At 42.1% G+C, this 14,944-nt stretch overlaps 1 protein-coding gene across 1 annotated transcript in view; it reads left to right on the forward strand.

Annotated features, from left to right (window-relative positions):
• ADCY1 (adenylate cyclase 1) overlaps positions 1-14,944 on the forward strand; it is an 854,652-nt gene that overhangs the window by 252,053 nt on the left and 587,655 nt on the right. Inside the window, exon 5 of the mRNA XM_053467783.1 lies at positions 2,540-2,667. Within this exon, the coding sequence (XP_053323758.1) occupies positions 2,540-2,667 (128 nt within the window). The remainder of the gene's footprint in view (positions 1-2,539; positions 2,668-14,944) is intronic.

A 14,944-nucleotide genomic window follows, 5' to 3' on the forward strand; every position in this document is an offset into this window, starting at 1 on the left:
CGAAAATGACCCCCCACCTTTAAAAATAATAATAAAAACAAACATTTTTTATAAAAGTAGGTAACACACCACAATTGGACAAAAAAAATGACCAATATGACTTGGCATGATAGGAGTGTGATTGCTAACAGTAATCACAGTCCCATCATGCCTATTTTCCAGCACTTACACATCCAACCAGTAAATGCTGGAACCTAGGCATGATGGGACTGTGATTTCTGTTAGCAATCACACTCCTATCATGCCAAGTCAGCCAGTACATGCTAGCATAGGGTGGCTGTAAGTGATGTGCAGACCCCATACTGCTGGCAGCATCAATACACAAGGGGGGCAGCTTACTAGGTTTCCTCATGTACTTGCTGACTTGGCATGATAGGAGTGCGATTGCTAACAGCAATCACAGTCCCATCATGCCTAGGTTCCAGCACTTACACATCCATGCTATCACACACACACACTCATTCATATACTCATTCATTCACAGATTCATTCCCTCAATCACGCATACTGATTCAAACACCCTCCCCACCCCCTTACCTGCACTGCAGCTCCTCGATGCCGCTCGCAGACTTCAGCAGGGGGCGCGGCCTCCCTCTGCGTTTTCTGGTAATGCACAGAGGAAGCAGGATGTGATGTGATCTCTGCTGGGTTCCGCTTCCTCTGTGCAGTCCAGAAGACCCTCCCACAGGTAAGTAACAGGGCTCTTGTTGTAGCAGGGCTCGAGGTGCGGACCGCGTAAGATCGGTTGCCCTGGCTGCCGATCTTACGTGGGCCGCACCTCGAGGTCTTTCTATTGGGGGGGTTCCTATGGCCCTGGGGGGGGATTTCTTCATTATCGGTCCCCCCCGCATGAGTTACTGGGGGGGATCTGTCCCCCCCGGTTCCTACGCCCATGGCTATGTACCAAGGTATCCCGTAGGTTTAATGCTCTCTTATATGTAATAGATGGATGATTATGGAGGTAGAGGCGTAATATAGGATCAATTAATAGAACATCCCAATGTTTCATGAGTACTTGCCATACGTCATTAGAGTGTGCGTGAAATTTCGTAATGAATCTCACCTGGTTGTCATTACCACGAGATGGTTTGCTTCTCAGAAGGGAATCTCTATTGGTATGTGTAGCCCTTAGATATGCTCGCTGGATACACTGTTCCTCATATCCCCGTTCACGAAATCTGTTGCTAAGTTCCTGGGCACGCTGTTCAAACATCTCTATGGATCCGACGAATCCGTAAAAATTGACCCGTGGGTATACTTCTAATTAAACTTGTCACTTACAAGTGATCTAAAAAATATGAAAAAAAAAAATAATGTAATTGCGCATGTTCCTTTTTGACTCCACGATATCTGAGAAACAGATATCTGAGAAACATGACTTATCTATGCATGTGGGGTATTGCTGTACTCGGGGGGGGGGGGTGACTGAACACAAATCAAGACCTATTTTGTTCTTACATCCACTCAAAAAAATAAACAAGGTGAAACTGCAAAGTGGATGTGACATTTTTTTTCTTTTTTTTGTTTGGAAGGTGCTAGTGTGGAATCAGCTGCATGGGATAGGCCAATATGCCCCTAACTAGATTCCCTGAGCGTTCTAGTTTTTGGGGTTAAAATGAAATATGGGACATCTACTGTGTCTCAAATGAGACCTGGACCCAACAAACTGATCTGTCAAAATTCTATGTTTGAAAACTGTAATGCGCATGTTCCAATTTTGAACCCGCAGTGCCAAAGAGACATGCCCTACCCCTGCATGGAGTGTTCCTGGACTCGGGGGTTGTTTCTGAATACAAATAACAAGTTAATTTAGTCATTTCACATACTTAGGGAAAAAAATTACTGAAATACTGTGTTTGAATAAAATGGGTTTGTTAAAAAACTGAAAAAAAATGAAATTTTACTGCAACGTTCGGTACAAACTGGCACTGTAATGATTAAATCAAAGGTATTAAAATGCCCCTAGTAAAATACTTTGGGTCGTCAACTTTCAAAAAAATATATATACCTTTGTTTAGTAGTTTTTCTGGCCGCTATTTGGGCGCAATTCCCAGCATACCACATTTTTTACATTTTTTGTTTAGGAACAGCGTTGCGCGTCATTAATATTCAACTTTGTAAGAACCAAAATAAATGTAAATACTAGGAATATGTTGTGTTTCCAAAAACAGGACAAATACCAAAATACACTTTTGGAGTTTTTTCCCCCCATTTGCACTAGTTATATATAGTTTTTATAGGTGAAACTGTGAAAATATATATTTTTTTTCCTAATTTTAGATATTTTCCATACTAAATGATGGTTTATATATATAATATTTCAAAAGAAAGCCCTACTTGTACTGAAAAAAACAATATACAATGTGTGGGAGTGCATTAAATGAGTTAGTGGGCAATCAGAGTTAAATAAAGTCATAGCAAAAGCACACAAACTGTTCTGGTCCTTTAGTGCAAAAATGGTTAAAAAAACTGTCCTGAAGGGGTTAATAATAATAAACATTATGTTCTGTCACCTTCTAATACACATTTTTTGTTCAAGGAAAATCACTGCAGGAGAATAAAGATTCTTGGAGACTGTTATTATTGCGTATCAGGATTAACCCAACCCAAAACAGATCACGCACATTGCTGTGTTGAGATGGGACTTGATATGATTGACACCATAACGTAAGTACCTCCTATGGTTTTTACTGTTTCTTGAATGGTATAGACATATGTTTGTGCATTTAGTATTCTTGTCAAGGTAAATAATTAAATATAATAGTAATGCTTACATTACTACACATACAGTCGTGGCCAAAAGTTTTGAGAATAACAGAAATATTAATTTTCACAAAGTCTGTTGCCTCAGTTTAGGTGATGGCAATTTGCATATGCTCCAGAACGTTATGAAAAGACCTCCTCCGGGTTAGCCCCCACATATTAAGAATTTAAATGTTTTTTTCCATTAGATCTACTCTAAAATAGGCAATATTAACAATCTTTTTCAGGGGGGCTAACCCATAGCCAGCCCCCCTCAACAAAAATTTCAACACAATGTTACTGATTATTAGACTTGTGCATTCGTATTTGGGCGAACATGAAAACGAACACGAAGAGTCCGTTTTTTTGTTCGTTCCGAAGAAACGTAGAACAGTATATAGTGCCGGTAAAACGTAGACGAAGACGCACAAACACGAAGAATCGTAGATTCTTCATGATCGCATTTGTTTTTGAGGAGCAACCGCCAAATTTTCAAACAGGAGTGAGCTGATCCTCGTCAGTCCAATCAGCTCACCCTTGTGACGTCACGCTAAGGGTCTCGTCCAATGCCTGTGCTGCTGTTTTTTTCATTCTGAAACCGCCTTCATAAGACCAGAGCTTGCCTTCATTCATTTTCTCTGTGACTGCTTTGGCAACACTGCTGTGCTGCATCCGAGCATTACAGAGAGAGATTGTTCTGTGTGAGACTGGTAAGCCTCAGCCTGCCATTTCTCACAGTGTACTCTTCTTCACTTCAGTTCTACTGAATTAATAATTTAGTAATTTTTTTTCCCCAATGCTTCTGTCTGTCATCAACTGGGCAGTGCTGTTGAGTTGACATTGGCTCATTGGCACTGGGGTGCCCTTGCCCTGGGCTGACAGTGCCTACTGCCTGCCCTGTCTTTACTTAGATAAATTAAATAATAGAATTTATAAATAATAATTGAATATAATATATAATAATTTAATACATTAATATTATTATATATCTTGTCATATACTATAGTATACAACTACTAGTGTCTAATCTAAAATCATTAATATTTAGTAATATTATAATTCACTTTAGCTAGCTTAATAATTAATTGGCTATAATATATATCTAGCTTAATTTGCTTGAGACAGGCTGTCAGGTAGAAGGGTTAATAATTTATCCCACATAAAGATTAACCAGTCCACTACAACCTTTAAGCTCAATCTAGAATTTGATAATTCATTATTTATTAATTAATAATTAATAACCCCTAATTATTAATAACTTACTTAGTTAATAATTTTATAATTTTATAGTTAAGCTAATCATATTAGTACTGGTGCTGCAGCTCTTTAGTTTGTGCTTTGTTTTAGCAACAGCAAGAGACCAAGTCAATTTTTCTTAATTAATATTTAATTTAATTTCATTTGTTTAGCTCACCTCAGTCCATCAGTGAAGTGAACTTGTTGGGCTAGTGAGTGCAGCCGCATAAGTGCTGTGTTCTTTTTTGTTCAGCAAGCAGTGACGGTAACTGTTTTGCTAAAGATTAATATTTTCTCATTTTACATTTTATTTTTATTAAAAGTACCCTTAGTGTTTCGCTCCATCAGTGAAGTGAACTTGTTGGGCTTGTTGGGCTAGTGAGTGCAGCCGCATAAGTGCTGTGTGTTTTTGTTCAGCAAGCAGTGAAGCTAACTGTTTTGCAGTTACATTTTATTTTCTAATTTATTTTTAAGAAAGATTGACTGTATGTTGACAACTGTACTAAGCAAAGCTTCAAGGTGCTAGCTGTAGTACTATTAAAAAACAAAATAGTTTAGCACATTTTTGTAGAGTAAGCAGAAGTAGGACAACTATATCTGTCTGCTTCTGTATCTGATTTAAACTAAAAGTTGTTTAGCCACATAATATAATTTAATAAATAATTCTAATCTATAATCTATTCTATAACATAATATAATAATTCTAATTCATAATCTATAATATAAGTAATTCTAGTTCATAACCTATATCCCATAATCTATAACATAAGTAATTCTAATTTATAATCTATTAATATTATATAACTTAATATTAATTAATAAATCATATACTGATCTAACCTCACTTAAATTTAGTGGGCTTGAGAGTGTCTGCGTTTGCCTAGAGGTAGACTTGGAATAGTAAGGAAATATAGCTTTAGCATAGTAGTAGGCTAGGCTCTTAGGCCCGTGTAAATTTAAAATAAAAATAAAATACTGGTAGTTAATAGATAATCTTGATTTAGTAATTTAAATAATTTGAGCACTTTGGCAGATTGCACACAACAGCACAGTGCAGTTGTGCATAGTGTTACTTTTTAAGCAGTAGCACTGAAGAGAAATTTCCTCTTTTTTTTCGTCTTTAATTTTTTTTTTTACTTTTTTTTTAAATCCTATTTTTCCTTAATAAATTTATTTTCCCTGTCCCCCTAGTTTTAAACACTACACTACACACACACACAACACAAAATTTGAAATGGATCCGCCTTTTGGGACTAAGGAGGGACAAGCTCCATCTACCACCACCACTTCCACCACCACCACCACCAGTTCTACGATGCAGCCTTTGCGTCAGTCTAGTCGGCCAAGTAGGCCAAGCTTTCGCTTATCGTTTGGGGAAGCATTGTTTGAAGAATCATCAAGTAAAGGAAAGGCACCAAAAGCAGGCAGTAGCGGTGCTGCTAGGCCCACAATCTCTGTTTTTTTTATGGAAAGCCTAAAGTACCAGAAGCAAGTTGAAAGTTAAAGGGTAGCGCAACTAGTACTTCCACTAGCCCAGTGAGTAAAAAAAAAGTGCCTTTTTGCCCCAAGCAGCATCTTCCCCATTCACGAGCAGCATGCAAGGTACCAAGCAGACCAAAATTAGCAGCAAGACTCAGAGGGGTTTTCCCAAAATCTCATTCCTTTGTAGGGAAAACCATCACCACCTCTACCACCACTAGTGCTGCGCCTACTGTTCCCACCGGTACCGCCACGCCATGTCCTCCTAGCACCTCTAGCAAGCCACCAAGTCCTTACAATATTTTTGTAAAGACAGTTAGAGAGAGGGCTACACATAGTGGAATTCCACCTAGCGAGGTACCAGAGGAGACTGAGAGGCCAAGTGCAGAGTTAGGGTCTGTTCTTCCTGCTCGCACTACTAGTCATGATATCAGTCTTAGCTCCAGCCCAGCAGGAATTCCATTTGATCTGGCTAATTGTCACGGACTGGGTCCAAGCAGATGACTGAAAGGGCCCAGCGCGCCCAAAGACTGTGTGCAGGAGTCACAATGCAGTAGTGGAGTTGGACAGGGCTTGGTTGCAGGGTGACCACACTCACCCAGGTGATGAGCACCTAGGGATGTGCAGCCAAACACCAGCGCCCTGATATGGCAGCAGATGAAGTCCAGAACAAAGCGAAATCCTGTAGGCACCCTGGAGCAGGCATGAAACATATCACTAGAATACGTGCAGGATGCTGCAGGCAGGGAGTATGAAAGCTAAGCAAAGGGTATTGCAGAAACATAACAAGCAAGGGACAGGGAGACCAGGCATGAAACATAACCAGACAAGACATACATGTTACAGGGCACTACAGTGAACCAGACAAGGAATAAACATTACTAGACAAGATATACATGATACAGGGCACAACAAAGGACAGGGAACAAGGCAAGGAACACAGAGGAAGGAGTGAAGAGCCGGAACCCTCGGACGCTTCTCCTTTAAGCAAGGATAGGACATATTAACTGGGACATGGGGAGAGGAGAGAGGAACCGGAAAACTCAGATGATTCAAGGAAGAAGGGCAAAGGTACATAAAAGACAAACAAACATAAATACAGGAACTAGCCCAAGACTGATTGATAACAATTGGAGATTCCGTCACATGATATGGCCATAGTATGCTTAACCCACCACTACGCCAAAGTACTCCAATGACGGTGGGTCCTAACGCTAATCCCTGCTGACAGTGGTACGAAACAAACCAAACATGTAAACCAAACATGTAAGCCAAACATGTAAGCCAAACATGTAAGCCAAACATGTAAGCCAAACATGTAAACCAAACACATAGCACTGAGACATACCTCAGACTGAAGACTGAAACAAACAGAACACATAGGTGGGGCACACCTTATAAAGGAAACAGAGCTGAAGCAAAGAGCTGAAACAGAAGCAAGGAATGGAAGAGCAGAACAGAGCAAAAGGAAACCCAGGAATGGATCTAAGCAAAACAGAGAAACTAAAGCAAGACAGATATGCAGCTCCGCAGCCTGGGCAGAACGTGACACTAATGAAGAACTTGACTATGAGCCAGAGGAAGTAGAGGAGATGAGTGGTCAGGAATCAGATTCCTCAGGGAGCAGTGTACAAATGACTAGTGCACAATTTTCCCCTGAGCCTCCAACTTCTCAGCTACGATCATCACCACCAGCAGCAGCAAAACCTACCAAATCTGCTAGAGTTAAAGCAATTAGCAGTCACACTATGGCCAGTACTGGTACCACCCGTGCCACCACCGCTAGTTCTGCCGCTGTTCATCCACCCCGAGCAGTAGAAGCAGCACCCAAGGCATAGTCTAAGGCTCCCCGTGCCCCAATTTGGGAGCACTTTTAAACAGGTCAAACAGCAGGCCAATAAAGTAACCCGACTTATTGGTCAGTTTATTGCTGTTGGAGGGGCATCCTTCTCCATGATTGAAGGGGAGCCTTTCAAACAATTGATGGCGGCTGTGGCTCCACAATACACAGTTCCGTCATTGTATCAGTCCTGTGTTTCAGCAGTGAAAGCGGAGCTTTCCAAGGCTGCTGGTCAGTGTGTTCATTTCACAACAGACTTGTGGAGTGCACCTAGCAGGCAGCATGCCTTTCTTTCTTTGACAGCACACTGGTGGAAGCCCGGTGTGTCTAAGGAAGCTGCTGCAGCAGGCTACCGATCATTCCTTCTCCATGCAGAAGTGATGGATGAAAAGCATACTTCCGAAAATATTCTGCATGCAATGAGGAAAATGTTTAGCCTTTGGGTGGGTGCAGAGGCGGGCACCAATTTTGAAGTTGGTTTTGTGGTAACTGACGGAGGTGCCAATATGGTGAAAGCGCTGCGGGATGATCATATTGTTGGTGTGCGCTGTGCAGCCCACATCATCCATCTTGTAGTCAAGGCAGCAATGTTAGAAGGAACTAATGTAGCAGCAGTAGTTCTGTCACGCTGCAGAAAGATCGCTAGGCACTTTCACCATAGTGTTTAGGCTAACCAACTTTTGAGGGAAGAGCATGAGAGGGCAGGTCTTCCTGTACACTGCCTATGACAGGATGTCATTACGCGGTGGAACTCCACTTTAGAGATGCTGGAGAGGAGCAGCAGAGGGCAATCCATAATATTGGGATTACATCTCCATTGAATAGGGAGGATTGGACAGTGATCGCCCAGCTAGTGGCAGTCCTTAAACCATTCAGGGATGCCACAGAAAATTTAAGCTCAAACATAGAGCCGGCCTTAGGCGTTGTGGCGCCCTGTGCGGACTACTCATCTCTAACCAAACCCGTGCACTGCTACCACTCTTAAACATAACCGTACATTAACCCTAAGCTATTTTTAGTTCCTGTCCCACATTTTTCCATCCGCATACCTGCCAACAGAGCCAACTTTTTCAGGGACAGTCCTGCTTTTTTCCAGTCCTGCCCCGTAAAAGTTAGGTTGTTGAAAAGTATGCCATTGTAAATAGGTAGCAAATGTTAGGCATGTATTTAAAAGTGGTCTAAAATCGATTTTAAGTAAAATCCCTATTCTTCTATGGATGTGTGTGTATGATAAATAAGGCCGAGTTCCTCGGAACGTTTGTCTAGGCCTCAGACAAGACAACTGCTCGGAGGAACTTGGCCCTCAGTTTAGGGCAATGTGTATTATGTACACCTCGGATAGCACCATGAAGGTACGTGTGTGCGACTGTATTGGTCGTTTCGGCAGGGGGCTCGCCTGCCATCAACGAATGAAGTGCATTCTGCAGTTCTGCAATTCATTTGTTGATGCCAGATGAGCCCCCTCCCGGCGACCAATAGAGTCGCACACACGTACCTTCACGGCGCCAAAGCATCTGCTGCTCTGATGTGTCCTTAACCCCCTATTAACCCCTGCTAGGCAACCGGGATAAAACGAGCATGAAGAATGTCCACGAATATTCGCCGGTTCCTGTCTTCTCTTGGGGCGAAAATAGGGTTGTGAATACCGCCTCCTGCCCGATAGATCTAACGAAAAAAACTGTTGATTTTACGGGATCTAATGAATATCTACCAAAAGCCATTTAAAAAAATCCAAATTTCAGTTGAGGGGGGCCAACCCGTATGTTTACCCATCCCCCACACACAAAATAGGATTGTGAATACCGCCTCCTGCGTGATAGATCTATCGAAAAAAAACAGTTGATCTAACGAATATCTACCAAAATCCATTAAAAAAATCCAAATTTCAGTTGAGAGAGGCAGCAATATCTCAGTAATTAGACTAGATCTAACAAAAATGTTGTCTGATCAAACCTGATCTCACATGGAGATAACATAATCAGTAACATTTTGTTGACATTTTTGTTGAGGGGGGGGCTGGCTGCGGGTTAGCCCCCCTCAAAAAGATTGTTAATATTGCCTATTTTAGAGTAGATCTAATGAAAAAAAAACAGTTGATCAAACCTGATCTAACAAATGCAACGATCTTTTGTTAAAATTCTTAATATGGGGGGGGCTAACATGGGGGAGGTTATGAAAAGTGATGAGATGAATTGATCAGTTTCAAAGTCACACTTTGCCATGTAAATGAACTTAATCTCCCCCCCCCAAAAAAAAATTCCATTGCATTTCAGCCCTGCCCTAAAAGAAACAGCTAACATCATGTGAGTGATTCTGTTATGCTGATTGAGTTAGAATAACAGACTGGAATCTTTAACCCCTTAAGGACCAGGCTGTGTTTTACCTTTTGTACCATTGGGACTGAGGCTGTTTTAACACTTTTGCGGCACTTGTGTTTAGATGTAATTTTCTCCTCACTCATTTAGTGAACCCACACAAATTATATATTGTTTTTTTCAGGACAAGAAGGGCTTTCTTCCATAGTTTTGATCATATTATCTAATTTTCCATAAGAAAATAATAAAATATGATGAAAAATGTAAAAAAACCCCCACATTTTCTGACTTTTACCCAAAAACCTACTAAATAGATTCTACTGTTGGTCCTGAGTTACCCAATACCCAATGTTTTTATGTTTTTTTGCTTTTTTCTGCACGTTATGGAGCAATAAGTACAAGTAGCGTTTTGCTATTTCAAAACCATTTTTTCCAAATCTGGTAATTCTTCCCCCCATGTGCCATTTCGGGTAATTTTGATGCCGGCCAACGCAGTTTACCCCATCAAATCATATATTTTTGAAAACTAGACACTCCAGGGTATTTCAAATGCTAGAATTTTAACTCTTTCCATGCACAAATTCTACCACCAGTCTTTGTCAAACTTTGTGGTAGTAATTTATTTTGTGTTTTATTTCAATAAAATTGCGCTTCAGGTATGGATTTACAGCTCTTGATATACGTCACTATCAAACAACACCTCAGTATGTGTTCAGCAACATCTCCCGAGTACAGTGATACCCCCATGCGTGGGTTTGTCGGGTTGTATGGGAGGCAAAATTCCACATTTAGGAAGTGCACATTTTTTTACTTGGACCTTTTCAGGGGCGGGCTGGGCCGGGGGGCAATTGCCCCCCAGGCCACCCGAAATCTAATCTAAACGGCCGCTGGGTGCTGATGCCGGCAGCCGGCGCTACTTTAATACTTTTTTAAAATTTAATATGGCAAGCCAGATCGTCTATTAAATTTTAAAAAAAAGTATTAAAGTAGCGCCGGCCACCGGCATCAGTACCGAGCGGCCGTATGCGAAGGCCGCCAAGTGATGGGAGCAGCGTGAGGGGTGAAAGGTGAGTGCAAGGGGGCGGAGCGTGAGGGGTGAAAGGTGAGTGCAAGGGGGCGGAGCTTTCACCCCTCACGCTGCTCCCATCACTATGCGGCCATCAGACTGCTGGAAAACGAATCTAAACGGCCGTTGCGTGCTGATGCCGCGGGCCGGAGCTACTTTAATACTTTTTTTTTTTCATTTAATAGCCGATTTGGCTTGCCATATTAATTTTTTAAAAAAGTAGCTCCGGCCGGCGGCATCAGCACCCAGCCGCCGCTTAGATCAGTTTTCCAGCAATCTGATGGCCGCATAGTGATGGGAGCAGCGTGAGGGGTGAAAGCTCCGCCCCCTCGCACTCAGACTGCTGGAGCACCGGATGTCGTGTCACTGACATCCTGTATACATAGAAACCAGTCTGTTGCTACCAGGGGATGGAGGTCTAGACGAACCCCCCAAAAGTGGAAGTAGGAGGTTAGTAAACCAACTTATTTTTGTACAAGCTATATAATATTTTTTTTGTATTCGTTAAAATCAAAAAAATAGTTATGTGTGTGTAAGTGTGTCCCCAGTGTCACTTCTGTCCTCAATCAGCCCCCCATGTCATTGCTGTCCCCATTCAGCTCCCCAGTGTCGCCTCTGTCCCCAATCAGCTCCTCCCAGTGTTACCTCTGTCCCCTTTTGACCCCCCATGTCATTGCTGTCCCCATTCAGCTCCCCAGTGTCACCTCTGTTCCCAATCAGCCCCTCCCATTGTCATCTCTGCCCCCAATCAGACCCTCCCAGTGTCACCTCTGTCCCCAATTAGACCCTCCCAGTGTCACCTCTGTCCCCAATTAGACCCTCCCAGTGTCACCTCTGTCCCCCTTCAGCCCCCGTGTCATTGCTGTCCCCATTCAGCTCTTCAGTGTCAGCTCTGTCCCCAATCAGCCCACTTTATGGTATGATCCTGGTAGGGTACTCATATTAGCTTTTGCAATTTTCCTGCTGCTGTGTTCTATACTTCCCATAATCCTCAGCCAGTATCATGGGGGCATTTAACTGGCTGAGCATCAGGGGGACATTAGGTTTTGCTTTTTTTTTAACCATCCTTTGTTGCTATGTATTTACACATTTGAATCATATTTGTATTTTTTAATGAATATGCGTTCAGGAAAAGATGGGCATGTATGGTGGGCTGATTCATGGCACAACGGGCCACTTCACTTGACTTGCCCCCCAGGCCTTAGGCTGCCAGCCCTCCCCTGAACATTGCACACATTGAGACAGGTGTACTTACTTCTCCCATTGGCAAGCATTTTGCCTTGTGTAATTTACAATACTTTACCTTTATGGGAATTGAATGGCTTGTTGGTCCCCCTAGAGGTGGAGATGTTATTACTTACCTTAATCAATGGGAGGTGCACTGGATCTTTAGTTTAGCCACAAGAAAACCCTTGGGGTTAAACTCTTGCTATGTTGTGTTTTGCTTCTTTGATTAAGATGTTTTTTCACCTGTTGCTTTTCTTTTTATGTATTTCTTATTTCTTGTATATATTTTATATTTAGTATATTTTTTCTCTTATTGTGATGGTATTTTATTTATTTCATTTAATATGGGCATATATTTGATATTTTTGTTTCATCTTGAGCTAACGCCTGTTTTATCTAGACTGAAAGGTAAGGGGTGACTTTGAGGTTCTTGCACATTGTGCTTTCAGCTAATATACACTCACTGGCCACTGTATGAGGTACACCTTGCTAGTACTGGGTTACATGATGGCATCACACAGTTACTGCAGATTTGTCGGCTGTACATCCATGATGCGAATCTCCCGTTCCACCACATCCTAAAGGTGCTGTTTTGGATTGAGGTCTGGTGACTATGGGAGTCATTGGAGTACAGTGAACTCATTGTCATGTTCAAGAAACCAGTTTGAGATGATGTGAGCTTTATGACATGGTACATTATCCTGCTGGAAGTAGCCATCAGAAGATGGGTACACTGTGGTCATAAAGGACGTGGTCCGCAACAATACTCAGATAGGCTGTCGCGTATAAACAATGTCCCCCACACCATTACACCACCACACCACCAGCCTGAATTGTTGATACAAGGCAGGATGGATCCATGCTTTTGTGTTGTTTATGCCAAATTTGGACCCTGTCATCTGAATGTCGCAGCTGGAATCGAGACTCATCAGACCAGGCAATGTTCTTCCGATCTTCAATTGTCCAATTTTGGTGAGGCTATGCGAATTGTAGCCTCAGTTTCCTGTTCTTAGCTGACAGGAGTGGCACCCGGTGTGGTCTTCTGCTGCTGTAGCCCATCTGCTTCAAGGTTCGACGTGTTGTGCGTTCAGAGATGGTATTCTGCATACCTTGGTTGTAATGAGTGGTTATTTGAGTTACTGTTGCCTTTCTGTCATCTTGAAACAGCATGCCCTTTCTTCTCATCAACAAGGCTTGTTTGTCCTCACAACTGCCGCTCACTGGATATTTTCTCTTTTTTGGACCATTCTCTGTAAACCCTAGAGATGGTTGTGCGTAAAAATCCCAGTAGATCAGCAGTTTCTGAAATACTCAGACCAGCCTGTCTAGCAACAAAAACCATGCCACGTTCAAAGTCACTTAAATACCCTTTCTTCCCCATTCTGATGCTCGGTTTGAACTTCAGCAAGTTGTCTTGACCATGTCTACATACCTAAATGCATTGAGATGCTGCCATGTGATTGGCTGATTAGCTATTTGTGTTAACAAGCAATTGAACAGGTGTACCTAATAAAGTGGCCAGTGAGTGTATAGTTTTATGAGGTTAAATTGATATTTGGGACCTTTAATGGGCCCAATAAAGTGATCTGTCAAAATTCCAAGTTTGAAAACTGGAGAAAAGTATAGTTAAAATGATACCATTTATTGGCTAACAGAGAGTTTAATTGCGAGCTTTCGAGACCAAGTTGTTAGGTCTCTTCCTAACAACTTGGTCTCGAAAGCTCGCAATTAAACTCTCAGCCAATAAACGGTATCATTTTAACTATACTTTTCTCCTGTTTTCTCAACGGCTAACACGGTACAAAACCTTTTTATAAGTTTGAAAACTGAAACACGTGTTGGGTATTGCTGTACTTGGGGGATTTTACTGAACACAAACGAAGACCTTTTTTGTTCTTTCACATATCCAATTAGAAAAATAAACATGGTGAAACTGCAAAGTGGATGTGAAAAATGTTTTCTTTTTAGACTAACTTTGGAAGACGGTGGTGTGGGATCAGCTGCATTGGACAGGCCAATACGTCCCTAACTAGATTCCCTAGGCTGTATAGTTTTTGGAAATATATATCGTATTTGCTTGATTATAGGACAACCCCCCCAAATTTGAATATTAATTTAGAAAAAAAAGAAAAAGCCTGAAGATAAGACTACCCTCTCCTCTCCAACCTCATTGCATACGCTTGCAAATTTGCTGCAGTAGACAAGGTTTGGACTGACCCATTTGACATTAAAACTATTTCTTTAGTGGAAGCATAGGCAGGGGAGGCCCATTGCACCACTGAATCAGCCCACCGTCCATGCCTAGCTTTTCCCGATTTTCTAACGCATATTGATGTAATGTTATTGGGAGTACACACAAAAAAAAGTCATCATACACAGGAAGCCTGAAGCCACAATTTAGTGCCACTAATCCTTTAAATAAGATTTTCGGATTGAAGCAGAGTAAATAACACGATACCTTTAACTTTTTCTCACTGATTTCTGGGCCTAGAAAGTTTTGTCCTCTCAAGTGACTATAAATTCTGGAGGGTGTTTTATCTCTGGATAAGTAAAAAATATATAGTTACATTTATTCCTACAGTAAATAAAGTGCCAGGAAACAGATGACCAAACACACATACCAGGACAGGCTCTATCACATGGACATCCAAACACATGCACCAGGACAGGCTCTGCCACACCTACACACAAACACACACACACCAGGACAGGCTCCGCCATACACATGCACTAGGACAGGATCTGCCACACTAACGCACAAACAAACACACACCAGAGCAGCCTCTGCCCCACCGACACCCAAACACACACACCAGGACAGGCTTTGCTACACCGACGCCCAAACACACACACACCAGGACAAGTTCTGCCACACCAGCGCCCAAACACACACACCAGGACAGGCTCTGCCACACCGACACCCACACACACACATACCAGGACAGGCTCTGCCACACTGTCAACCAAACACACACACACCAGGACAGGCTCTGCCACACTGACACCTACATCCAGACGGGCTAAGCTACAACAATAAAA

Source organism: Spea bombifrons, chromosome 5, assembly GCF_027358695.1.
Source record: "Spea bombifrons isolate aSpeBom1 chromosome 5, aSpeBom1.2.pri, whole genome shotgun sequence".
Classification (NCBI taxonomy): domain Eukaryota; kingdom Metazoa; phylum Chordata; class Amphibia; order Anura; family Pelobatidae; genus Spea; species Spea bombifrons.